Below are 26,156 nucleotides of genomic sequence, written 5' to 3'. Positions count from 1 at the left end.
AGAAACCATAAAATCACATAACAGCATCTACAAAACCATTAAAATATAGCTTTATTGAAACAATCAGATAATGTTAAAGCGATCACATTTAAGTTTGCGTGACATACAGTACATACAAACATCAGGCACAGATTTGGTAATCATCTTTGACTCGTGCAGGCAGCGAAAAGCGTCTGGAACTCACATTAACCAAAGTTTAAAGAAACCACAAAAAAAAAAAATCTTTCTGTGGGTTAAAAACAACACAGATACTCCACATAAACTCTGATTAAATAGAAAAAACACACAATGAAGGAACAGCCATGGGCCTCGTTACATTCAGCTGAATTTCCTTCATGAGCCCCAGCTTGGACACAGTCGGGACATTCAGGCCAGAAAAACACTGACTGTTCAAACTTAGATAAATTGTGCAGCTCTTCCAATCAACAAATTGAACACCCACACACCTGTAGACAATCATCAGGCTGAAGCAACAATTAGAAAGCGATGTAAACAGTTCAGGCAGCCGCGAAACTACACAGCGAGGAGAGTGCAACGATTAACGGCATGTATGTCAGCAGTGACAGCGCTATGCACACAACAAGTGAAATATTAAATAATCCAGAAGCATGAAATACACGTCTTTCAGGTTCTCATCTTCTCTTTTTAGTGTTGGTCTTATCCTGCATGAACATGCTGAAGTTCAAAAAGAAAAGAGAAAAAACAAGAGACCTGGTGCGATTGTCTGTAGCATGATTTCCAAATGTCACATAACGGATATACGAAGGATGTAGAGACTAACAGAGATAATTAATAAGCCGATGCTTGAAATAAATCAGGCGGTCGGCAGTTTGGGAGTCGTGGGATCGCCACTGTTTACAAAGCTCTTGCAAAAAATGTTTTTTGCCGCCACCCTGACCAGCAGGGGGAGCTCTAACAGAGACAAAGTAACACCATTACCCTTCTGTTCTCAAAAGTCACACCAGACTCAGTTTAATCATCTCAAAGATTCAGACTGAGGGTGAATACTTTTGCTGACCTTAAAACCCCCCAAAAAACCAAAAACAAACAAACAAAAACACACACACACATTCCTGACCTTTAATTATTAAGCTTCCTAAGTATCTCATGCTGTGTGCGAGTCAAGCATCTCACCGTGTCGTGCACACAATACTGCTCAGAAGGAATTTTATGAAATACGAGGGAAAGGTAAATATGTGCAGGACGTCTCTTGTCAGGTGAATGAAGCTAAACAGCAATGAGCTAAGCATTAACTTTTAAATAAAACACAAGTTCACACACACACTTTAAAGCTTTCACCAACACACAGGTCCCTTAAGAGTCTCTTGCAAAACCCACGGACACTTTAATCAAGTAACAGTTTGTGTATGTACGTGTTCAGCCTGTTTTAAAGAATCTAGACTCACTCAGGTCACAGTAAAGCAGCATTTATCCTCATTCAACGCTTTCCCCGGGCACATAGCAAAAACGTCACACTGAAAGCTTGAAATGAAACACCTGTGAAAATGGACTTTGGGCTTTTGTTAAACCTTTTTGAACCTGAAGCTGATTTAGACCAGCATTTGGATTTCTCTAAGCCACAACCGGCCGAGCTGCGGAGAGTGAGGCTAGACATCCCTGTCTCATTTTAATTGCTCCAACGTTGATCAGCCACACCAATTAAGGGAACTGCTAAGGACAACTGTACTTTTAAGAAACCCCAAAGGTGGCTTCGGTAAAAAGACCTGGCCTTTAAAAAAAAAAAGCATTTCAGCAGGTGGGTTTAATGTTGTGGCTGACCGAGAGCAGAGTCTCACCGGTGGAAACTGAGGAAATGATGTGAACGAAAACTCTAAGCTGTAGAGTCGTGAGTAAATACTTCTGGGAGTGTGGTTGGAAATAGCAGCACAATCTAAGCCTCCAGCTATGACTACGAGGTTCACCGGGAATGCAGGAACCACTGTTTTTCAGTGTTCAGAAAGCAATCAATTGCTTTTACTCACTTCAATAACCTGACCAGCATGTTATAGCTTTACCAAACTGACCTTTGGCTGCCAGGCAGACACTTTCCAGCTCTCATTTATTTAATACAGCATTGAGACACTTTGTGGTGGAGGTGACAGTGTTAAAGCACATAAAGGCCATATAAATAGCTGTGATATAAATATATGAACTCAAAGATATTCACTTTGGGTGAAGCTCCTTTGAAAGTTAAGCAGAGTTAACTCCTCTGTGGAATAGAGCCATAATACAAAATGTGAAAAATCGGCGCTGCCGCGACGCCCTCATTTTTTCAGGCCACAACACTCAACCAGGCGGAAGATCCGTGTGCCCATCGTAGTAATATCTTAACTTAAAGCTGCCAACTTTGAAAGTTTACACCCTGTTCAAGTTAAAATATTTGGCCCTTTGGCCTTCCTTGTGATCTATCCTGACATGTTTTCAGACTGACTGCAGTCACTGGCAGGTCAGGTTGGGTGTACTGAGCCAGGCCCAGATCTGGATCATCTCCTGCGGGGTCCTTGGGTGAACCAGCATTAAGCTCTTGTAAGCGCAGGGGTTCGACCTGTATTTCTCCTCTATGTTAAAAGTCCTGAAGCCTTTGTGCTTTTCGGGGGCCAGCCCCAACTTACGAAGACACATACCCGTGTAGACGTCATCTATTGGGTACAGCGCTACGCGCTGAGATGCATTATGCAAGCGAATGGCGATGTCGCCTGAATAAAGGTAGCCGCCTCCTCCTGCGTACGGTGGGTACAATCCAACATACATGCTCTCTGGTATGAAGTATTTGACCCTCTTGTCTCGGTGGGGCCCCGCATTCGTGATCACATCACCCACAAACAGGTCCTTGGCTTTGGGTCCCGAGAGCCCCTTGAGAAAGTCCATGATGCGGTAGGTGTTGACGAAGACGTCGTCGTCGCCTTTGAAGATGAATTGGGCGCCGGAGCAACGTGCCTGGATCCACTCCAGGAAAAGAACTTCTTTGACAGTCAAATTGAAAAACGAATCACGGAAATCCCACTGGATGATGTCTTTATGGCGGGCGTTCTCAAAATGCAGCATACCAGACAGATCTGGGTGGTGGTCTCCAGGTGTTGCGTTACCAAGGAGGAAAATGGTAACCACTGTCCGATTGGCTAATACGCCTGCTTTTCCCCAGGACTGGCGGATGGCCTGGCGGCGATCAAAGTGAGGCACCAGCGATTTGACAGCCAGCAGCAGAAACGGTGGCTCCTTGCAGATATCCAGCTGGTCCATAATGATCGGGTAGGAGCGGCAGCGCATGTAAAGCAGGAAGTCCTTGAAGCGGGGCAGCAGGGAGTTGTAATCTTTAACCTGAGTGGTCACCCTGAGGTTAGGCTGACAGACGTTGGAGGTCAAACTGGTGTCATTGAGCCACTCAGGGATGTCGCTGCTGCGGTTTGTCATGAAGATTTGATTGCTGTGAATGTCCAGAATCTGCTGCTGGCGGTTCCAGTAGGCCGAGCTGGGAGCCACTTTAGCCCAGAAGCGTTTGGAAGGGATAAGAATCTTTTGATGTCCACTTTTGTCTTGGTTGATGTTCCGCGAGATGATGATGAAGATAAAGAGGTTGACCATAGTCAGTGACACCACGACCTTAAGCCTCATCTTTGGCAGCAGCCCCATGACAGATTACCGCACACGCCGACACCTGTGCAGACACACAGAAGAAGAAACAAAGACTTTAGTCTTCACCACAAACTGATCTTTAGTTTTCATCTTTTACTTGTTAATATTCTCAAATCACTCAGGTAATTTCAGGTCAGAGGAAGCACGATGGAGAACCGTTATCTATGGTGAAACGTGCAAGTTTACAACTTCCCTCTGTTGAGAAACAATAGGTGGAAAAAGGAAGAGAAGACACCTCAACCACACTGACAAAACGATCACATGGAAACCCCCGTTGTGTAAAACTATGTCAGAATAGTTTGTTTATCCAAAGCAACAGCAAGATTACGTATTGATCTGATCAAGAAGGTCAGAGGTCAAACTGCTGATAAGACTGAAGCAGAGTGGTGTCATCTTCACACTGAATCACTTGACTTTTCACAGGTTGACTGATATGGTGTATAACAATGCTTTGTTTGTTTGGCTTTCATAGTTACTTCTGAGTGAACATGCTGGTTCACTCAGAAGTGATGGCTGTGCTTACCAGTGAGGGTTAAACTGATTTCTTACAAAACACTTAAAAACTTCCCGTAAAACTTATGAGGTGGCATGTCTTCATTATCACCATAATCAAATCACAGGTAGGGTAGGTTTTTTTCTTGGAATAATTAAAAACAAAAAATACTCCTCCTACGACAGACACAAAGATAATTTAACTTTGAGCTACCTAACTAGATCAGCAATCATCAGGCCTTGTTATTTTGTTCACTTTATCTGTGAGCCTGAACTGATCTAATTACCAAGCTGCATGTCCAGACCAGTCCAAACTAAATATGAGAAACCAATTAGCAAATGATCTGCTTGGTGTGAGGAGAGTTCAAGTTTACCACATTAACTGTCGGGATGAAGCACGATAAGGTAGTCTGCCTGAAATCACAGCATACACCTGCATTTCCACATCATGTTTACTTGTTTACTACGTCAGAGGGCAATTTAACGGAAGGCAAACATTTGAGGATTCATTGTCCTCCTCTCTGCTTTTGTATCCTTTGCTCAAACCAATAAGAAATGAGGACGACATGTGAGCTTGAACAGACAATACCGTCCTTTCAGGAGGCTCAGCTGTGCCTCAGGTTTCTGTTTAGTCACGCTTTCCCCTCTGAAAATGTCCTTACCTGGAGTTCCCCTCACTTTCTCAAGTTTCCTTTTTCCTGCAGACCAGTGAAGCAGCCACTTTAACGCAATATTTTCATCAAGTTATTGATAAACTACATGTTTTGGTACTGCTTAACCATACTTGTGACAAAGTCTAACCGAGTGAATGTTTTCACTGTGAGGCTGCACACTTCTGGGCAAATTTCCAATCTTAACAACACTCTGAAGTCATAACGACTAAAAGTAAAATAAAAAGACGACTGGATAATGATATAAGATTGCAAGCTCTGAAAGCCAAAAAGGGCCTACTCATCTGGGAGACATTAGGGCTCATTTAGGGAAAGTGCTTCTTGATCATCTCAGTCAGAAAAGCCGCTCCCCAGCGTTGTTTTCAATCGAATAATTTCAGTGATTTCAATGAGATAAAGACTTTTGCTGCTGTTATCTATTGTTAAAAATCAAGCGCAGCCTCTTCTTTTCTGCTTTTTGGCACGACCGAGGTGGCTGTTTGCTTTCACTTTCCTCTCATCTGCGTCTGCAGACATCTCATCGCAAAGCTTTTGGGACAGACAAGACACAGAGTTATATTTTAGGTTTAAAGAAATCCCGTTGTAGCATTAAAGATTACAAGACAAAGGATTTGTTTGCTGTCAACCAGGCACAGGTAGGTTACGAGGCACTAGTTCGTGTTGCTGGGGATTTTCATTGTATCTGAAAACTGTTTAGTCTTTTTTTGAAACATTTGGGTGTAAGGGTACTGCTCATCATTGTGTTTAGAGATGGTGTAGGTGTTTTTAATTCTAAACAACTTACAAGAATTTAATTTTGCCTTCACCCATTTCCACCAGGTTTTGAATGTTACTCCCTTTAGCCCCAGAGAGCCGAGTCAGGACATTAAGACTTATTTATCTTCATTACAATTATCAATGTAAACAGCTCAAAAAGCGGTGCGAGCTCTGCCTGATGAGCTAACAGATCTGAACTGCTCCCTGGATCCTTCCTGCCTCTGTATTGTGTTGCTCTCTCAGCCTCCTAGCAACAACTCTCCACTGCTGCACTCCTGTTTGCTCTTCTTTTTCTATTCTGTGAGCCTCGTTCACTCCTCCTCACTCTGCCCGTCTCCATCAGGTTTCCTCTGTTCCTTTGAATTTGTTCTGACTCAACGCAGGATAGGAATACATCACACTTATCAGTATTATATCACCAGACAAGCATGGACTTATGCTAGTTTTCCTTCAATCTCCTCTTCTCCCTTACTCTCATGGAGAATTAAGCTTTCCCGTCCTCTGCCTCCCATACAAACAAGATCACTTCTGGGAAAAGAGTGGGTGGGTCGGTGGGGGAGGCTTCTTAAGAAGAAAGCTAAACAACATGTAGATGAAACCACAACTTCTGGACCTGTAATTAACCACCAGTAGTCTGCAGCTAAATCCACGCATACCTGCCTAAGTCTGGCTGACCATCTGCATCTGGTTTAAGACATTAAACTTAGTCACAGTGTTTCACATCGAGGCCATTTTAGCTGAAGTAATTAAGGCATGTTGGTGGTTTGACACACAAATATAATGCTTCTAGCTGTCAGCATTAAAAAGACAAGGTCTACACTTGTGGTTGACGCTCACACAGAAACAGATTAGGCACAGTAAGGTCATGCGCCAAACTTTAAGCTATAGTTTCAGTTCTTTTGCATTCAGTCAGTGTTGTTAGAGCTGACTCCAGCTTAAAGACAGTTAAAATCAGTTCACACATGATTTTCTTAATCTTGAAATATACATTAAATGAAAAACAAAACTTAAAGATGTGGAGGCACTGGAGGATGTGGAGATGTCTGGTCACGGTTAGTTCCTGACTTAAAGCCTGCCTTGAAAGGACAGCTGGCAAGTTCTGCTTCCACCACAGGAGGTCTGTGGGTGAAGACTGAGTGACAGCCCTCCTGCTTCTGCTGGGACTACTGTGTGTTTTTCTATGTTAGGTTGCAGTTTCCTGGTAGGTAGAGTTAATCAGTGCAACTGGGAGCACCTGGCCAGTTTCTCTCATTTTACACAACACATTCGATTTATTAAACACTCATCAAACCAGTAACACTACTGACTAACAAACCTCATAATGTAACTTGAGGTTTTTGGATTCTTTGGGTTAATAATTCATATATTCTGGTTTAACACAGAATCTCTCTCATAATTTGTTTTGGCTCATAATGTCTTCATTATATTATGATATGCCTTTCCATGCCTGCGAGCCCACTGAGGTCCGCTTCGGCCTGAGTGACTTAAATCCCATCAGACAGTGGGTGCAATGGTCCACGCCTGCCTGTTCTTTTGAGACTGTGTGGACTCTTCCTACCGATCTACATTACAATCAACTATCTACGGCAGCAGACTTCAAAGTATAACAGGAATGACTATTCGGCCGTCGGCCCTCCAGATGTCTGTGTCCATGTCTGCAACACAGTATAAGCAAGGCATAAGCTGGACTATGACACGGGCACGCTCACCACAGGAAGTGTGAGAGACCTCGAGTGATCCGAGGCAAAAATCAGCTGCAGACAGCTGTTACACAATTCTTCTACCATTTCTTCTATGGAAAACTTATGAATTTCACTTCCTCTGGAGCTCAGTGACCAAAGGCTTACTTATAGGTACACTGAAGGACGAGTAAGTTCGAAGATTAAGGTGCGGGGGAAAAAGTGCAGTGCTGCAATGGCAAGAGGTGAACTTGATTTATTACACAAAAAGACATCAGAGCTTCAAAGCAATAGAAAATAAAGTCACTGTTATCATGTTTCATAATAACTGGAAGCAACTGAATTCAATTGTCTGCCCCCACCAAGTATGCTGGAAAGCTGTCTGCAAGTGAACACAACTGACTGATGGCCTTCTTGATTTGATTAATCTAACTAGATCTCGTTACCTCATAAAACCTCATCAATGTATTATTTTTAAATGGACTCTCATTTTAAGGATCTTCAAAAACACATTTAGATCCAGAGCATAAGCAGTGCCCCAAGAAAAGACAGCATGAGTCACATCCTGTCATCACAGGAGGCAGTGCACACCTATACTTGTTATGGTGCAAAGTACTCCTAAAAATTACAAAATAAGTGGACAGAAAGTTTTATTGTATTTTTTCTGAAACCGACTGTATGCAGAATCCATACAGAATGAGGAAAAAAAGTCTAATTATTAATAAACTAATAATAAGAAATAGTCTCACTGTGGTAAAAGACAGCAATGGAGCATGATAACGGTTCAGGCAGAGATGAAGAAACGCAATGTCAAAAAGCAGTCTGCAAACATTAGCAGTGGCACTTTTATTGCTCACAATAAACCTTTATGGGTCTTCTTTTGCAGAATTCGTCTGACTTGGCTTTAAAGATAAAAGCTAATTATACTTTATTTAGATAACGGATTCCAAGACAGTCAGGCTTCTTTTACACAGATACACTTGACTACTTTGATTCAAGTCAACCATCAAAAGATGCCAATTAAAACCCTTTGTGGTATGATTAGGATTTTTTGGGGGGGGTTAAAGGACTACACATTATACACTGAAACAATAGCATGTAATCTATTTTTGATTTTTTTATTCCATATAGATACAATTTGCCACCATCGGGACAAGACCTCTCTGTGTGTACTTTACATGTTCTTCTTGTATCTGCGTAGGTTGTCTATGGGCACTTTGGTGTAGTTTTTAACATAATTATCCCATCTGCTTTTAAACCTCTCTCTCCATTATTCATTAACTTTATGTTTATCTATCATGAAGCTTGTGGCGACACCATATGGTCTCGGGTAACAAACAGGTCTGTGGGATCGTGATGAGATCAGTAATTTACCCGACAACACTAGACTGTGTTTGACCAGTGTGGCTTCCACCTGATAAAAAGGTTCACTGAGGTAAGCCATCCCACCTGAGTGGGGGATGGGTGTGAGACACTACAGAACAATGGCAGCTTGAAGGGCTGGGTTTGTATGCTTCTTAGTGGACATAAATAGCTTTCATGATTATGTTTAGATGGCTTTAAATACTATACTGTGGAGAGAACCGATGAACAATGCACCTTCCTAAAACTTCATGTGTAAACATAACAGAATATAGCTATACAGATCTAAATGAGAGTCTTAATGTGACAGACATGCCAAGAGATGCACTGCCTATTCAAAACATTTCCAACGACGCACATTGTGTGATCTTACCTGTGCAGGTGAGTGGGCCTCTTCAGCTCTTGTTCTCCTGGTGTCTCCTCAGCACTTTTACCCCATACTTTTGTGCACTGTCTGGGGACAACAGCCAATGGGGAAAAGGGATCGGGAAGGGGAGGAGGCAGAGAAAAGACTGAATCTGCAAATGAGAGAGAAAGAACCCAGGTGTCAATACTGAGGAAGAGAGCATGAGGACAAAAAAGACATCAGTTCTAATTTTACATACTGAAAGCGTGCTTCTTAAAGAAAGAACCAATAACCCTGATTTAAATACAAAATGATAACTATATCTATATTAGTGTTTCTGGTGAAGTCATGTGAGCAGTCATGATTGGGTGGGAGGGTGTATACAGCTTTTAATAATAAAATACTGTTTTATGTGTGATATTTGGAACAGATGTAGATTTGTTGTTAATGAAATTAAAACCCTGGTGTCAAAATTCACAGTAAAACAGAACTTGGTTTCATTTAATTTCACTTCAGGGAGGTTCAAACATTCTTATGATTTATTTTTGTATCTTTTCATGGTTTTCATTTTTTTTATTTTTAAGTTAATAATTTTCCTGACAAGTACCACAGGACAAAATGTGTTGACTAAATCTATGTGAAAGCAACAGAGGGAGTGCTTTCTTAGTACAACAATAAGTAATTCCCCGTGTACAGTATTCTTACTCAAAATGCAGATCCTAACTTCATGCTGCATATAAACATGGCACTCCGATTGCCCAGTGGTACAAAAAGTGGTTCACTTCTTAACAGGGTATAGTGCTATGGCAGGTTATGCTGCAAACCTATTTAGAAGAAGTGCGCTGCCACTTATGATCAACATAGCCAGGGTTTCTTTGTGTTAGCTGACTTGACAAAAAACAAAGATACTGGCCGCTTCCTGTGCTACCTCTCAGGCTCCTAGTAGACACACTTATATTATCAATTTCAACATCCTATGTCACCCTTTTCTCAAATTTTGCATTCACAAGAGTTTCAGAAAACCTACTCTAACCTTTGACCTTTACGCCAAGATCACTGAGATTCAAACTCATTTGATATTTTTAAGGAGCACACCTATGGTATCAATTTGAAGTTCCTATGTTGCCTTGTTCTCGAGTTATTGCATTCACAAACTTAGGCGCCAGAGAGATTTGGTATCATGACAATGGTTTTAAAAATTTACCAACTGAGCGTCAATCGGACATTATCAAAAGGAACAGATGATAGCTACAGACAGGACAAAGTCTTGTGAAGTCTTGTGATTTGACGTCCATAAATGCTGAGTGATTCAAAAATCAAGCAGAGGAATTTTCTAATCTGTGTTCCATTAGCTGCGGTTCCAGAAGTGTCAGAGAAACAGATCAAGCAGAAAACATTAAGACAGTGGTTCCCAAACTTTTTTTGCTGGGCCCCCCTTGTGTTACAAGAAAAATGTTCGCGCCCCCCCCCCCCCCCCCCCTCGCGCGCGCACGCGCACGCACGCAAGAACACATCCTCCAACCACACACACCCATATTTTGCTCCATTGCGGTTTATTTCACACCTCAAACATTTAGTAAACAATTAAGCAAATACAAGTAATCTGCAATAATTTACAGGTAGTAAGAAAATAAACTAATAAAGTCTTTTACGCTACGTCGACACCTACACGGGTATTTTTGAAAACGCAGCTGTTTCGTCCACACGTAAACGGCGTTTCGAATCACCGAGAATGGAGATTTTTTAAAACTCCTTTTTTGCGTTTACGTGTGGACGAGGAATACAGAGTTCATCATGCAACGTCAAAGGTATGTGCCTTTTTTCACGTCACGCTGTGCGCCACGTTATTGTTTACATGAGATGAATTGCAGAATGGCAGATAGAGACGAAATACTGTTAATCTGACTATCTGCAGGTTTTACACGCTTACATATACAGGCAGTTACTGTCCCTCCATTTAGAAAGGCAGAGGCGTCACGGTGTAATTATTTTACATGTAGTTGGTTTTTTTTTCCTGTGTAATAATATTCAACATTGCTATCAATACATTTTTCAAAAAATCCCTCTGCAAAATGGGTTCAAAAACATAAACAACTGTTGGATGCTGTTTGTCCGTGATTTGAACCGGGGGAACAAATTGTGGCAGGATCAGCCTGATATTATTTGTATCCCACTGTAACTTTAATGTATAAAGAGCTAACATCTCCAACATGTCAGGAGTAGTTAGTCATTACAACCAGTGTTTGTGAACTACAAATCAAGAATGTGGGATACTGTTTGTCCGTGATTTAAACAGCCCAGCGCTGCTCCCGACGAAGGGAAAACCAATCCTGCAGGGAGACCTACCTCGGCACTTGTGCAGGTGAAACCAAAGGGAAGATGTGCTTCACCATATTTTCTAGTCTTTGGCTTAGAATCAAGTTGGTTTGGAAACATATTCAGCTATGCTTCGTCTCCTGCTTTGCGTTTGTGTGGGCGCCCCGTGCTAACAGTGTCCAAGGTTGTTTTGTTTTTTTTTCCCCTTTTCATGCCGCGCCCCCCCTGCAATGGCTCTGCGCCCCCCCTAGGGGGCGGGCCCCACACTTTGGGAACTTCTGCATTAAGACATTTTCTGCATCACCAACTGAACCGATCTCCCGTGACAATGTGACGCACAGTCTGCATCCCTGTAACTTTATCACTGAACTACATTCACTGGTGTTTGTAACACATGACTGAACAGACTGCACGTGGAACTTTTTCGTATAGCAGCAGATAATGTCTATTACACTTAGAGCAGACCGCAAATTAAAAAAACAAAACAAAAAACAAATCAGTGAGTACGTGGTGTCTCTAGCTAAACTTTGAACATAACCTGATCCTGACCAGGTTATGTGTTCAGAACAAGTTGCCATAACGATCTAGCGAGGTAAAAAAGAACACTGAGTTTAAGCTTGCTAACCCATTAATTTAACTTTGTAGCACACCTCTCTGCTCCGGTGTAGGTTATGTTCCAGATAAGAGACCAGCGAGGCGCTAAATGTATTTATTTATTCATTTATTTTCTTAGACAGAAATGTTTGCATTTTTCTCTGAGCACCAATCAAGAAATGGTCTTAGAAGCAACTTTATATTTTATTCCCCTCTATGTTGCAGGAAATTTTATGATAATTTGACTTTCCCATATATTCAGTAAAGTGATAAATTAAATGTTTACAGTCTGAGCCTGAGTTTATCTGAGATACAGTTTGCCTAGAGGCTAACCACACTTACACATTTGACTAATATTTTTACATTTGCTGCAGCTAAAAGAAAAAGGATAACATCTCACTAAGCAAAACAAACAACATAGTTTATTAACTTATTAAATTGTCCAGCTGACATGTCAGATCCTTTCATGCACCGATGACATACTGACATGTTTGTTAAGTTAGTAATTTTTACAATACTTTTTTTGCACACTTTCAGCACCATATACACACACTGTACTTCTATAATCGCATACAGACACACACCATGACCCCCCTACCTCAATTGTTAATCCTTAATGTTTAAATTCCATAAAAATTTAGTTACTGCCACAAAACTCTGGAGACTGGTCACTCAAGTGCAGGTAAACATCTGACTGACAGCAAAGCCATGAAACAGACTTCACATTCATGAAAAACAGTGCAGACTATTATCACCATCTCACTGAAAGACAGGAGGGGTTGCTGTATCTAACAGAGCTCTTCTCTCCACAGAAACTGGACTTTGTGCTGTTCAGGACTAATACTTATTTTCAGTTTTAGAGATTTGTTTGCTTGCTAATATTTGAGCTTACCCAAAGTACTTTTCCTTCTTAAGAGTCCTTAAATCTGAGCTTCTCCTCCTTACACAGACATGCCATTGCGTGGATGTCTGCATAAAATCATCTCTCAAAGCATTTTGACTTTAAATCGTGTATGGGAGCAACAAGCAGGATCTTAAATAAACTTGTACAGTTTATTTTTGTTAGATAAATCTCTCACAAACAGAAAGAAAGATATAAATATAAAGAGAAAAGTGAAACACAAACACACACACGCAATAATAATCTAATGCTTTTGCCAAAGACTGATGTAGAAAGTTCGTTTTATACAAACATGACTGGGTTTTATTAATCATTAAACTGCCTGTGTGTGCTGGTTAGATATGAGAGGACAGCAGATAGCAAGCATAGGCAACCTCTTAACGAAACAAACTGAAAAAGCCACCGGAGGATAGCCAAACAATTAAAATGGAGTTAATCATCAAAAGGAACGCCTGGCTTTGTTCCATTTCCGTTGCTTCTCATGCTTTCCATTGTGTTTGTTTGACCATGCTGAGAAACTTTCCTCTTTTCTTTCCTGTATATGCTCCTGTACATAAGTTATTTAAGACTAAATAAGAACAGTTTGTTGGGCTAAAAACAAAAAAACCTCCCAAAACAAAACTAAAATGCAAGAGAACAATGCAAAATAAAACGGTGCAGTTTTCCTATTTAAAACATTATATAGCCCACGATGTTAATGCTAAAAATTAATTACAGAAACCTCTAGTGAAAAACAAACAAACACATTTTTGGGTTTAGATTGTGAGTCTTGGAGGGTGTCTAAAATGGACATAAAACATATTTTGCAGCTCTGGAAATTTCACGAGTCTCTAAAATGCTGAAAAAGGCGACACAAATTTCAAAAGTGAAAAAACAACACACCCCTTTTTACTTTAAGGACCTGTCTGACCTCTCTTGACACCACTGAAGCTGACATTTCCAATCACTTCTGTCTCATTTTACTGCCGCTAGGCTTTTCGTACAAACTGCGGATGAAAACACTAATTACATTTTTAACAGTGAGGTTAAAGCAACGTTAACTGCCATTACTATTCAGATGAATGCACAACTAATGAAGCTCCACTGATCAGCCATGCCCTTCTCAACGTAAAACTTCAGCAATTTTAGGAACTCAAAAATGGGAACAGAAAATGTATCTAGGACATCCTCTTCACTAGCTGGTTGATATTTGTGGGCTTGTTTTGCAGCAGGTCTGGTTAGCACACATGTCCTACACACTCACGGTTGCAACCCTCCCAAAGTTGTGTGAAACAGGTCAGCAGGGCAGAGAAGCCAAAAAGGCTCAGGCTGCTAACTGCTGTGTGAGAGAGATAACAGATAAGTCTCCTCCACAGGCCACGTCAGGTCTGTGGACAAAGTTCAACCTTCAATTGATAAAGGCTAAAAAAAAATTCTAACCATTTAGAGGAGCATGCACCTGACTTAAGGGAAGAATATTTATTGCAACTTCCCTTTAATTTTTTGGACCAGTGTTTATGCTGAAGGTAAAACGTCTCGTCTCTGACCCACTTACGATATTTTGGTTTCACATTTAACGATTTCCTCTGTGGGTGTTTCCAGTGGCAATGCATCGCAGTGAAAACTTGCCATCAAGATCTGGCAAAGCAATGGGCAGGTCCCAGTTTTAAGTTTTTCCTTCTAGAGCGAGTGGAGTTTTCAGCATCCTCTGGATCAAAAACAGTTTTTCCACCACATAAAGAAACTGAGCAGAAAACCTGTTAATGATTTGAGGTGACAGAGCCACTGTTCTTGATGTACCTCTCTGTGGTCTGCTTAATAAATTCAACAACAATAAAAGTCAAGGAAAGGAACGCAGCAGCCACCCATACCAAGCTAAAAATGGATCTGACTGGAACACTGTCACAGATTTTTGTTTAAACAAATGTCCCATGAAGCTATACAAAATGAATCTTGGGTTATATAAATAAAGCATGATAATTACTGATGATACTCAACAAGAGGATTACTGCCTGTCCCCAGTCAGGATCATCTCAAATACATTTTGACAGTATGCATCTAGAAGTTCATCATTTCCTTTTATCTCTCTGACATTGTATATGCCTAATGCATTATGTAAAGCACTTTGAATTCCTTTGTATATGAATCATCCTTATCCATGGATTGTAAATTGTTGAGCAGACTCTCTTCACCTTTGTAGGTTAAAACTACCAAAGATATTTTTTTTAATACTTCATACAAGACTAAGATGTTACTGTACGAAAAATGTGGGCCTAATGGGGACACGGTGCAAAGAGAGGAGGACCATAAATAGCCTGAAGGCTGCAACTTAAAGAGGGACTGTCTGAGCTGGAATATATCCACCAAATGTCATGCCTCCTTCTCAGAATTTTCCATTGATGTGAGACAGTCTCCTAATTTTATTTGTTGGTTCCGATCGCTGTGTTGGTTTTTATTAAAATGCAACACATGCATAACTAACCTTAGAGGACATTCTGTAAACAATCTCCCATTCATCTTCATCAGAATTACTATAAAACCACAATAACAACCTAAATATTTCAACCTAGAGGTCCCAAAAAATTGATTCCGTTCATCACCCAAATTAATTGGATGAGTGACAAAACGTTTCTCCCACTGAAAACTCTACGTCCAGACAAACAGAATCAACCTTTAGGGTTTTACTTACCTCGATGATTGAGCATGCACCGAGACAAGCAAGAGGTCCTTGAAGTACACAGGGTGGGATTAAGTTCCTGGTTTTGTACATGAGACCTAACAACAACAATCCTAAAATAACAAAAGCCCAAAAACTGAACTAATATCAGGAACACTAATTTCCTTATCCAAATATAGAAGCCAATGGGGTGGGTTCTACTGGACGAAGAACAGCTCTCAAGCTCTGCACATTTATTCTCAAAACAACCTGAGGAAATGTTCTTTTTTTCTCCTAGTAATGCTAAAGTGACCATTTCTAAGTTACAGTATAGTGATGGGGAAATGAGAGACATTCACTGCCTCACAATAGCACTGGAACTTAAAATAGACTGGAATTTCTCATTATCAACAAATACTTGTGACCCTGGCTACACTTAGGCCACCTGCTAGTCATTTGCTCACACTCAGCACTCACTGAATTTAGGTAGTGTCACTCCAGCGTGACCTGATGAGCAAAGATGCAGTGCACTCTGCAAAACGAATCATGAACTTCCAGTCTTTAGAGAAATGCATTGACAAGACCCTCCCTGCAACGATGACAGATAGCCATGTTTCCACTGAAAGGCTAATTGCAAATAATGACAGGAACTCCTGAAACAAAGAGATTAACCGAAGATCTCTGTTTAAAGGGATTATAGCGTACATCTTAAACATTATAAAGCTTGTAAAAATGAAGTGAGACATCCTAGAAAGTGTTTGCCAGTAAGGAAAAAAAACAAAACAAAACGGTAGCTTTGTTTACAGAAATTATGCATCTGATGCTAATGCAGCAAGAAAGGAAATGGACTCTTTAAGCTGTTCAAGTGACGATGTTATCACATCTCCCGAGGAAGACGATAAAAACGAGTAATTTTGCACCTGCACATTTAAATTGTGAAGAAAGCGTGTATGGATTCAGATGACTGCTAAGCTTTAGTTTTAACTCTACATTACACATAATTAAACACCACCAATATCTCAAGGTTTTCTTATAAATCTACCCTTCTCTTCATCCCCTGATAGTTTTATTAAAGCCACTATTCAACCCATGTTATTATGTGCATGCCAGCACAGCCACACCCACCTCGCCATGTACACTTCTCAGGCTCCTAACATGACATGGTGAGCTGCATGCTTTTTTGCTGAAAAAATCTTTTTGAAGCCATTGCATTGTGCATGCACAACTTTTCTTTGTGTCAGATGAGATCAGAATCACATTATGATAACAAGATTATAGTTTTCCATGTATAATTAAATAAGGGGGAGAAAGTCCATAACTCAGACGTCATTAGGCTGGAATCCTTGAATGACCTGTGATATCGAACCCACTTTGAAATATACGGAAGACCTTAAATCCACCTAGGAGCAATACAAATGACAAGCCATGTGGTCTCAACTTGAAAATATCTGTCTGGTTCTTGTGCATTAGCGAACTCCTATAGCTGGTATTGCATCTACATAGTTACTATAAATGGCTAAATGGATACAGATTCTTAGGAACTGAGGCCAGGAAGTTGTTATGTGGCAAAGACAGGAAGCACAAAGACAATGGTTCACACAATGACTGTTATCAAAAGGGAACTGATGTTTTCACATTTCTAAGTGTTTTATTATTGAGCATTTTTAATAATAGTTTAGATTTTCCATAAGATTCACCAAGAAACAATGCTTGTAAATTAATTGGGTGACAAAATAGCCACTGACAATTTAGTTTCCATTATCTTTTTTATTTTGAGTTTGTGTGAGTTGCTGACCACTCATATGTTGCCCAACTCCAGTGTTCCTGTTACCAGACCGCTAAAAGCTACCTCATGACAAAGACTTAATGGAACAGGGGAATACGACAGTAACAAGATGACTCATTTAGGATGCAACAATTCACATTTCCATTGAAAGTAACAGCTTATAATATGAACTTACATGCGTTCATAACCACACACTGGAGAAGATGATACATTTTCCAATGATCTTTTATCAGTTTAATAAAGTATTGCTCTAACCTTCAGTAAATTAAATCCTACTTACAAAAAACCAACAACTTAAAAATCAGTCCGGGTGAATTTCTTTTGCTAAAAAAGTGGGCATCAAAATCTTTACTTTTAAAAGCGGACAACTATAAACCATCAACAAGAACTATGTTGTGAACCATTAACTTCAACAGTTCAACAGTAAGTTTTAAAATTAGGAGATTTAGTGAAACTACAGACACTATTAATTATGTTTAAGGCTAAAAATAATACTTTGCCTTTCACGTTACAAAGTTTGTTTTCAATGTGTTCGGGGGGTGAAGACAGCAGAAGGAAATTTCATTTTATGCATCAACTAGCTAGGACTACACAAAGATTAATGAGTCCAACAGTTAGGGGTATACGACTGTGGAACTCTCTTCATTATAATCTAAAGAACTGTACAAATTTACATTGTTTTAAAAAGTCTTACATGTCTAAAACGATAATTCAATATGAAGAATATGAACCAAATTGGAGTTAATTGAAGAAGGACTTTTTTTTTTTCCCTCTCTCACCTTATTTTATTCTATTTACTTATTTTTTCTCCTTGTTATTATGTGAAATGGTATATTGCTGATTGTAAATGTGATGTTTGGTGTGCGTTAGGATCTGGAGATAAATGTTAGTGTGTTCCTTGGTTTATGGTGCCCACTTGTAATATCAGTTGGATTGCAGATAGGGGCAGGGTTTAATAAGAATAGTTTCTTCTTCCTGCTCCTTTTCACGCATTGTTGCAGTGTTATACTGAGAAAAAGCACGGTTTGTGTGTATGAAAGGACAAAACTGTTAAAACTGATGAACCAAGTGTGAAATAAATAAATCAATGAAATGACATGAAATGAAAACGCACCTTCAAACTTTCTCCAGGTGGTTTTTGTTTACAAATAAAGCAAAGGATACAAAGCAGTCTAAACTTTAACTTCGAAAAATGGCTCGGCTTCTATTAGAGTACAGCATAAACGTAGGACCCGGATAAAGACAAAGTAGTACAACTCAGTTGGCTTAGGCTGTAGACATATCCACTGACTGAATGCAGCTAGATTCTAGAATTTAACCTGAGTGTGCTGGAACAGAACTACCGCCATAAATGCAGTCAGAAACGCTGTCTTTAGTTTCCTCAGTGTGCCATCATCCTGCAAGTCATCACTTACATTAAGGCAGTTCTGTGAGTGTCCTGGCTATTATACTAGCAATACTGGCATCACTTTAGTTTTCCTCCCATTATCATTAATGTCTTTTTAAGCCCACTGATGTATTTGCCATATTCTGGGAGCTACCACGGACTGTAACATTATGGATTAATTCTGTCTACTCAGTAAGCTGTTTTTAATGGATCTTGGGAAAAAGCGGCAGCCAAGCAATTTATAGCTGGTGCTAAGTTGTGTGCAAATACACATCTCTTCATATTAGTGATTAAGAAACCCTGGTATTGTGAAACGACTCCGTTTCATGTGACGGTTATGTAAAAATTTGAACAAGCAGCCATTCCGGAATCTGTTTGAGCAGTATGTCTCAACCTTTGCGGTTTAACAGGGCTAACATTGAAAGGTTGCTAAAGGTTCCGTTTTGAGGCTGATGTAAGGAAAAGAAGAAGAGGCTTGTGTGTTTGATTTTGGCAGTCTTGTGCAGAATACAAAAAGTCAGACAAGTTGAGTCTGGATGCGCAGAGAGATCTGAGCTGCTCTGCCACTGTATGACTGACTTTATGGCTCACTCCACCGTGAGTTGATTCCACTTGTGGGTCCAATATATAAATAGAAAAAAAGGAATGAAATTCCAGACAAATGTTATAAAGGTACTGTTTTACCTGCTCGGCTCCTTATACTTTGCCATATGTGAACAATGTTAATTAGAGGTGGGAATCACCATACATCCCACGATACGATATTATTGCAATTTTTTTAAAATATTTTGCGATATTCAGATTCTGTACATAAAGGTAAACTTTATCAATATTCATTTTATCTAATATCAAAGTCTCACACTCAGTCTTTCTCTCATTTCAGTTTTATTGTTGACAAACTGAACGGTTTGTATTACAGTCTAGTCCAACTTAACTGAACGCAACCATCTGGTACAATTATAGCTATTCTGAACTATGCAATTTGTGAAAACTATGCAGCCCCTTCAGCAACTGAAGAATTTGAAAGTAAATTAAAACAAAATATAATTTTACATTAAATAAAAAAGTTTTAAACTCAATTAAAATAAAACATGTCTTAAATTAAAATAAGTAAACTGTCATGTTTATTGCTGCCAAAAAAAAAGTTAAACACATTTGGACAGTGAAGGAATGTCAGGATTCTTGCTCAGAAAAAGGATCAACATGCTCTGAAGTCAGAGCACAAAAACCTTTTTTGTAACAAAATATCGATTTCTGCTGTCCCTGTATCGATACATTATTAGCAAACAAAATATCACGATGCTACACAGTATCGATTTTTTCCCCCACCCCTAATGTTAATTGTAATTTAGAACTCTTTTTCCTGGCAAAAGATGTTCAAGGTTTTTCCCCGGCTCAAAAAGCACAGTTTTGCATAAGGCTTTTGATTTCCCTTGATTTGTTTTTGTTTTCAGATCACTTGAATTTGCCCATTTCCGTTTAGCTTCAGTGTCTGGTTTCTTCATTAGTCCGTTTAATTATCACGATATTAAGAGTAGTTTCAGAATACATTTTACAATACAAGCCTTTCATGGAGGCAGTTAACGCACAATCACGCCAAGAATCACCCCAAAATCGTGCAAAGGTATATTTACCAAATTGACAAGACAATGAAAAAATATTTTACTTTTACTTTGGAGTGTGTACACCCCCTCTCCCCGCTATAAAAAATATTTTATATATATATTTAGTCATTGCTAGATGTTTATTAAATAATGAGTAAACATGTGTACAAACATTTTTAATCACAGCAATGCTGAGGTTTATTTGGGTTGAGTTGAAACCTGATTTTTTCTTTTTAATGTAAAAGAAATTCTGTTGTATAGTGAACTAACTAAAACTTTATAAATACATTTTTCCCCTTTTGAAAGAAGAGCTTACTGGTGGTGTTATGTTGACCTTCATATAAAATCATTTGAATAACTGAGAACAAAATTACTAACTTCTGTTGAGCAAACAATGCCCACGAAAGGTTTGCTTTTGATGTTCAGAAACTGAAACAAGTGGTTGTGTGCATAAGTGACTGTGGTCACTTATGCACACATCTTGGCATTACTGCCAAGTTACAAGCTTTATAGTGTGTAAGAAACTAAACCAAAGAAAAACAAAGAACTCCCCCAAACTCTCTGGGTGTTGGATGTGATCATGAATATTTGAGAAAGAGAGATGTTAACACCGTCGGGTAGCAAACAAATGAACAACATTTAGAGAAACTACGTGATGTAGGATGTAGAGAAATACCTTATTAAACAACAGAAAATATACACTGCATTCACTGTACATGGGCACACGCGCCCCAAAGACTTCTTCTGGGGATAAGCAGTGTAACAAACCTACAGTGCGTGTGCTGTGCATGTAGCTTTGCTAAGTGAACATTAAGCTGTATAGCTGATCAGGCTGTGTGACTGGCTGTCTAAATGGGGCCTTGCAGATTTCTGTGTTAACGATAATGTGGTTATAGTACAGATCTATTGGGATGCCACCATAATTAGCACCACCCCTGGGTATTGCCAGATCTCCAGTTTCAGGATGTGCTTAAATTAATGACCTTGAAACAAGAGGAAGACGGCTGAAAAGCCAAATGTATGAATTCAACTCAGAGCAAAAAAGCAGCATATGCAGCAAATAGGGCAGTTCGATATAACGATATATATCGGATGACGATATAAAAACGTCTATCGTTTCATTTTACGCTATCGTTTGTTTCGTGGTGTCGCAAAATAAACTGTTTACGGCAATATTTTTTTTCATCGTTTTGATGGTCACTGTAGTGGCTATATTAATTTCTTAAAGTTCTCTCTTTCTCTTATATTTAATATAACCGCACTACAGACGGACAAGCGCCTGTTTTTATGCGTTGTGGTTAGCAACAACGACGGTAAAACCATCGCGTGTCTGCTTGTTTATGTTCCTCATAAACCTTTCACAATAAAGCTCAAGATCCTGTTGAGACTTTTCAAAATAAACTGAATCACGTGAAAGAGTAGATTATTTTTACGGATGAGAAGTAAAAAAGAGCGGCCAGGTGCTAAAAAATAAACCTTAGACTCAAACGTTAGAACAGGCTTGTGTAATAATTACTCACAAAGAAAACGGCGGCCGTTATAACTTATGTCTAAAAATGTATCGTTTCATGCATCGGTTAAAACACTCGACTCCAGCTACATGACGCACAGCTGGAAACACTTTCCGCAAGTCGAGCTGCCCGAGAGTCACAGAATTTACAGAAAATGTTACGTTTTTGTGATTTATATCGTTATCGGAACGATAGAATTCTTATATCGGGATATGAGATTTTGGTCATATCGCACAGCCCTAGCAGCAAATGTACTTCTGTGCTTGTGTGATCTCTCTCCACTGTAGTATATGAGGAAGAAACCCTTAAGTAACATCAAGCCTAAAGTAAATAACCCTCACTCCTTTCCATGTTCCTTGAGCCACTAATTTGCTTACTACCCATGATGTCTGTATATTTGTCTGTCTGAATATTAATGAAGAATTTGGGTGGTATGGATTAGATGAGGCGACACAATAATCTAGGGTCAAGGTCACAAGTCTGCAATTAAAAGGACACTTGAGTTTGTTCACTTCCTGCTCCGGAGTAGACATGAAAAGAAGTATCCTTTTAATTGGCCATTTATGCAAATAGCCACTGGAAGAAACTATAATAAACTCAAAACAACCTTCTGTTATATTTCACAACAGTGCAAAAAAACTGTAAACAATAGTCATGTGTGGCTATCTATAGTGCACATGGGATGAAGCCCAAACACCTAAAAGGAAACCGTAACAGTTCCTCACCCTCCACAGAGAAACAATGAAAGCTGTTACTTGCGGAGGACACATATACTAAAGGAGGTACCCTCACACTTTCTTAAGTAGTTAGCTATCTGTCTATTAGGCTTCTTCACCCGTGGATGGTCTCCAGCTCCACTGTATTGAACTCCTTAGTGTTACAGAAGCCTGCAGTCGATATTCTACCAAAATGGTGGAGTAGGACCTTTTAAAACTACTGGATGAAGGCCTGGGGGCTGCCAAAAATAGCAACCTGATCAGTCTACAAGTAGGAAAACATAAAGAAGATGAGGTGCTGTTTGAATGGGGAGAATGAGGACTTCCACACAGTACAACTGAATGCAATTTTCTCCACTGAAACAAATGAAATAATTAAAATAAATTTTAAGATACACTTCAGTGGCCTCCAAAATAAAGCCTGTGTGAGAAACACTGCTGTACAAAAAATGTGTTAATAAATAGTAAATATTAGCAGAGCTTTTCCTCCCTCAGTGATCCAGGTCTGTACTGTAATGGTATTAAAGACCGACTTAGCAACACAAACAAAAAACAGTCTCACTCAGATACAAAGGTCATTCGTATTCATGAATGTGTCTTTGCGGTTATTCATATTATGTTCTGCAGCAGGCAAAAACTAGGTTTGAAAAGGTACAAAAAATATATTTAAGAAAAAAATGATTTCTGTTTATCTTTATGAACTTTTTTTCGGGCTATATGATAACCCAACGGGCAGGGCTGAGATAGATTTTAGTCGCCCGACCGGAGATATTGCTAGCTCCGGGACGTCGGGCTAGTGATTTTGCGAGCCCTGCGTTTGGTTCTTTAGCTGCCAGAATTGCTGTCTGAAGGCCAACAAAGATACCCAACGGATTTACTTTACCAAGCGGATCATCACGGCCATTGGGCCATTTGATTGACCTTTTTTTAATTAACTTTTTAACTTTAAGATGTCACACGGTGTCCATTTTTGGAATTATTGCGATTTAGTAAATAAATAAATAATTAATTATTAAACAGTCACTTGTATAGAACGCCTTTTACTGTCACTATACACTTGTACAATGAGATACAGAGCATCTCCTACTCAGTGCAGCTAGCTACGATAGTATCTCATTCATGAATGATTAAACTAGGTTTACGCGAAACCATTAATCAATCACATTTCACACAGCATTATCATCACAGGCCAAAGTTGGAAAAGTCACTAAGGGACACTAAGGGGGTAAAATTTGCTGGTTGACTGGCCAGGTTGCTCCCTCAGGTGTGTGGTCAAAAACAGGGTGCTGTCTATTTGGAGCTTAAAGATGAATGACTGTATAATAAACTGAAATTGTCAGACTATGTTTTTAGAGATATATTTCCAGACAATGAAGCCAAGATAACAAACACTGATAACATTGGAAAGTTTGGCTGTTTTTGTACACACCTGGGATTCTCTGTATTTTTCTTTGGCTGGCTTTTCACTTGTCACATTTATGTCTGTGAATTATTACGTTTCATGTATACTTTAATGCTGATACAGAATTTAGATCAATTGTACAGCACACTGTCGTAGAAAAATGTACATTTTCTAAGAGAAAATATCAGCTCTACCAAAATGAATTGATTAGACAGGTTTCTGCACCATGTTTCTGTTGACCTTTTGAGTCCCTTTTTATTTTTCTTACTGTATCCAAATCAGTATGGGCTACACCCCTGATCTATAGTACAGCAATTTCAAATAAATATCATAGACTGGACAGATGTAATTATAACAACATGTTAAAACTAATACTGTTAATTTTGGCGCCTTTACATTCATTTTATCCGCTTTGTATTCGTAATTCCGTAACAGACCAGTCAGAAACTTCACCATGACTGATAAGGAATGCTCATCCTAAGTGTGGTTTGGATGTTTCTGTCTAAACATAGCACTGGTACAGGGCTGACGCACACACATCTGTGCAGAAAAACCCTTGGAAAATGTTGCTCGTGTGATTCAGAAATTTGATCATGAAGTGCATACACAGCAAAAAAAGGCAGAGAACAGACAGAGAAGGAAGAACAGACAGTTATATTGGGAATTTGTTTGTCCACGTTTAACATTAACACCAAGTTTAAAACTAACTTTCCTCTGTGCTACTTTTACAGATTGTCCAAAGCAGGGAGGTCAAGCTCCTTTTTAACTCAAGGGTACATACAGCCCTAGTTGATCATAAGTGGATCACTTGTTTAATCACTTAATGATAACCTACATGTTTGTGAAATTTCAACAGTGTATCTCCGTATTTTCACATTCATAGGCTTAAAGGCTCAAATTAGGTCCTATTTACTCCAGTTCCTAAATGAAATGCATTGCAGTACAATTAAACACATTTTTTGGATTTTTTATTCATTCCTATTTTGAAGTTATAATAAGGGAAGAATGTGTTTACAGTGATATGCGACTTATTTTCAGGGCATCTTAGGCTGGTCAGCAAGAAAGATTATTGAACTTTTTCTATGTTGATTATTATGCAGTGATTTTACTGCTCAAACTTGGCTAGATATGGCTAATAAAATAAATATTGACAAACATTTCCATCTTTAAGGTTTAAACAACATGCTGGAATCTGTAAATATTTTTTTTAACTTCCCAGACATTTTCACTCCCAAAGACTGCTGGCACAGCTCACCAAGAATGAAAATGCATTTTATGGAAAAAAAAAAGAAGGATTTTAACCCTATTTAGTAGCCTAAACTGAACTGGGTAGTGCCCCCCCTGTCCATATGTTTTGAAATCCCTGCTTTACGCATTCGATGTGACATTTTTTGACTGAGAATAGCTACAAAAATGTCTTACTTTAGTTTCCGATTCAGTCACTTCCAAGAGCCCGAGGTGCTTTCAGTCTCGCTCAAGTTATTGTTAATCATAAACAGATCTTTATATTTGATAGGCAGCTTAAATATTTACTGCATTTAACCCCGAAACGGGTAAGTCCATTAATTCATTAAGGTTAGTCATTTAGCCCTAAAGTAGAATAATGTTGTATTTTTAAAGATAGTACTGCTTTACAAATGCCACGGCACTACGTCTTGTCATAGTCTGTTCTTCCTACTGCGTTTCTGGTTTCTTTCTTGAGTTTTCCTGAAAAGGAACAAACACTTTACATGTACAGTCCTGTTCCCCGAGTAACTCGGACTTTCCTGGAAACTTACTGGGTCGATTAACTTACTATGAGGATCTAGTTCAGCTACTCGATATGACTGTTACTCCGGACAGGTGGGGAAAAATAAACTCTGTTGAACTCACTTGCTTGGCAGTCAGCCTAGAGACACTCCGACAGCGGCGAAATAGTGAAATAAATCCATCACGTGCCGTTCCCGGTGGTTAATCGTCGTCTGTTTACCGAGGACCTCCCCGTGTTTTCCCTCCGCTAAAAGCCGAGAGCTGCTGCTTATCGCGACTGGTCTATTTTTTAACCGTCTCAATTGAGACTGCACTCGCGGTCGCGGCACCTCCCCAGACCACGCCCTGTACAGTGACGTCACCTAGCGCGCGCTTTATAAAGGCTATTGCATTATTAAAAGGCTGAAATTGTCGAGGCGTCATCATAAAGAAACCTTGCCGAGCCGAAACCGGTTAGGCGACAGTAATTCTTCGAGCTTTAATTCCAGGGAACCAGACTTTCCTGTAATGTTTTGAAGTGCTGTTGAGCAATAGTTCCGGAGGTTTTCTGAAGGTCTCTGGCTGCTTTTTCAACCTTTTTAGTGCCCTGATCATTTAAAGAGGAATGTTTTTATTA

General features: G+C 39.4%; 1 protein-coding gene across 3 annotated transcripts; it reads right to left on the bottom strand.

Moving 5' to 3' along the window:
• Window positions 1–28: 28 nt before the first annotated feature.
• b3gnt2b (UDP-GlcNAc:betaGal beta-1,3-N-acetylglucosaminyltransferase 2b) lies at window positions 29–25,834 on the bottom strand. 3 transcript variants are annotated; one of them, XM_087850036.1, is made up of 3 exons: window positions 25,664–25,834; window positions 8,967–9,111; window positions 29–3,655 (listed from the first exon to the last, which is right to left on the bottom strand). In XM_087850036.1, exon 3 carries the CDS (start codon window positions 3,628–3,630, stop codon window positions 2,437–2,439), a length of 1,194 nt encoding a protein of 397 aa, XP_087706162.1. In that variant the 5' UTR covers window positions 3,631–3,655; window positions 8,967–9,111; window positions 25,664–25,834; the 3' UTR covers window positions 29–2,436. The 3 variants fall into 3 exon arrangements, with proteins under 3 accessions (XP_087706162.1, XP_087706163.1, XP_087706164.1); XM_087850037.1 differs by lacking the exon at window positions 25,664–25,834 and adding an exon at window positions 12,742–12,757; XM_087850038.1 differs by lacking the exon at window positions 25,664–25,834 and adding an exon at window positions 12,448–12,569.
• Window positions 25,835–26,156: the final 322 nt, after the last annotated feature.

This window comes from Neolamprologus brichardi, chromosome 13, assembly GCF_056152115.1.
Source record: "Neolamprologus brichardi isolate AB-2024 chromosome 13, ASM5615211v1, whole genome shotgun sequence".
Classification (NCBI taxonomy): domain Eukaryota; kingdom Metazoa; phylum Chordata; class Actinopteri; order Cichliformes; family Cichlidae; genus Neolamprologus; species Neolamprologus brichardi.
The sequence above is the reverse complement of the archived record's forward strand: the minus strand, read 5'-3'. Positions and strand labels throughout refer to the sequence as shown.

Excerpts from the sequence above, each read along its gene's own strand:
- b3gnt2b (XM_087850036.1), bottom strand. The coding sequence starts at position 3,630 with ATGGGGCTGCTGCCAAAGATGAGGCTTAAGGTCGTGGTGTCACTGACT.